The sequence below is a fragment of the Acanthisitta chloris genome, unplaced genomic scaffold (assembly GCF_000695815.1).
Source record: "Acanthisitta chloris isolate BGI_N310 unplaced genomic scaffold, ASM69581v1 scaffold20354, whole genome shotgun sequence".
Taxonomy (NCBI): Eukaryota; Metazoa; Chordata; class Aves; order Passeriformes; family Acanthisittidae; genus Acanthisitta; species Acanthisitta chloris.
Genome location: NW_008671322.1, coordinates 20265 through 22234, shown reverse-complemented (window position 1 = coordinate 22234; position 1970 = coordinate 20265). Strand labels below are relative to the sequence as shown.

The window sequence follows — 1970 nt, the reverse complement described above, 5'->3', positions numbered from 1 at the left end:
GAGTGTTTCAACAATAGCTCATTCTGCAGTGGCAGACTGAGGTTCCCCAGTGTGTGTGAGCTGCCTGGGAACTTGTGTGGAAGCTGCCTGTTCTGCTGTTCCTGAGTAGAGTCTGACTGACGTGAAATCATAAGCAGATGTTTGGGAATCATAGAATCCCAGACTGGTTTGAGTTGGAAGGACTTTAAAGCTCATCTCATTCCACCCCTTGCCATGGACAGAGACACATTCCACTAGCCCAGGTTGCTCCAAGCCCTGTCCAACCTGGTCTTGAAGTTCAGATGTTGTATTTTTATACTGTTTTACTGGTAACTCAGGTTGAATTGTGTCCCTGCAGGTATCGCTCTGGAGGAGGCAAGTGCCAGAACCAGCTGACGGTGAACGAGCTCCGTCTGTTCGTGAGGCAGCTCTATGCCCTGCCCTGTGTGCTCAGCCAGACACCTCTGCTGAAGGTAACTTGGGACATCCCAGGGTGGACAGCGTGAGCGTTTGCAGAGTGATGGATTTGCACTGTATTCCTCTCCTGTCTTGCTGTTTGCTCCAAGAACTAATACCTGTGCACTGGCAGGTAGAGGGGATTGTGCACATGGGATGCTGAAGAACAGAGCTCTGACCCACTGCTGTTCATGGTCAGCAGAATACACAGGGGCAGCAGAACATTAATGTTGTACCAAGGAATGCAAGAGAAGCAGTAGGATGACCTGGGTAACTGCAGGTTAAAAGTTTGGGGTCACTTAATAAGTGACTGTGAGAATGTTCAAACTCCACAGTGGTCTGAGGGACAGTTCTCTCATTCTTGTCACCTTCCTTTTCTGTTAGTCCAGCATCAGCTTTCTCATAGTCTTGTAATTAGATCCCTCCTCGTGCTCTTGACCCACCTTCCAGGAAACACCAGAGATAACTCCAGCCAAACCCAGCCCAGACTACCCAAATCCTTGCTCTAGCAGAGAACCTGCTGCTGGCAGAGAGTCAGGTCACTGTCTTCCACAGCCACCAGCTGGTGCGAGTTCTGGTTCTGGTGGTGTCTTGGCCTGGCTCAAGATCAGTGTGGCAGCAGGACTAGGGCAGTGCCCTGTACTCAGCACTGGGGAGGTCACACCTCAGTGCTGGGGTCAGGTTTGGGCACTCACTGCAAAAAGGACATTGAGGCACTGGAGAGAGTCCAACCAAGGGCAACGAGAGCAGCAAAGGGCTAGAACATCTGAGGAAGGGCTGAGGGTTTGTTCAGCCTTGAGAAGAGGCTCGGGGTGACCTCATGGCTCTCTTTAGCTCCCTGAGAGGGCTTGGAGAGAGGTGGGGGATGGTCTGTCCTGCCATGGCTGCAGGGAGAGGACTAGAGGGAATGGCCTTGAGCTGAGACAGACAGAGGCAGAGGAGAACAAAACAAAATGTTTTCCCTGTTAGGGTATTCAGGCACTGGAATAGGTTTGCCCAGGGAGGTGGAAGAGTCACCATTGCTGGAGGTGTTTAAGAGGTGTCTGGATCTGGTGCTGGAGGTTATGGGTGTGACAGGTTAATGGGTGGACTTGATGATCTTAGAGGCCTTTGTAACCTTGATGTTTCTGTGCTCCCCAGATGATCAGCCTCAGACAAGCTGAGAATTCAGAATTTCATTTCAGGATTTGCCATATCACACTAAGGGGTAATTAAGAAAGAAAAAGGAACATAAATTCTGAGCAGCCACAATTCCTCTCTTAAAGGAGAGGAGCTTTGCATATTTGTGGCTCCTGTAACCAGGAGATGCTGTGTCCAGGTCCTGAACTGTCCACCCGATGCTGAGAGACCAAACAGTGTTGTGTGACTGAATGGGAATAACCAGTTCAGCTCAGGTCCCAGTGCTGCTGTGGGAGCTGTGTCAGCCCTGCAGTGTGTGCATCAGGTTTGATACAATCCTATTTACAGTTATTTGTTTATAGCGCTGGAGCTGTGAAGTTCTCTTGCTGCTTGGAAAGCAGCAGTTGGGAAATGTG

At 50.2% G+C, this 1970-nt stretch overlaps 1 protein-coding gene across 1 annotated transcript in view; it reads left to right on the top strand.

The window, feature by feature from the left end:
- The window catches only part of KDM5B (lysine (K)-specific demethylase 5B), a gene marked incomplete at its 5' end in the record, with an annotated part of 45904 nt that overhangs the window by 30077 nt on the left and 13857 nt on the right, over positions 1-1970 (top strand). Inside the window, one exon of the mRNA XM_009074065.1 lies at positions 338-452. Coding sequence (XP_009072313.1) covers positions 338-452 — 115 coding nt within the window. The remainder of the gene's footprint in view (positions 1-337; positions 453-1970) is intronic.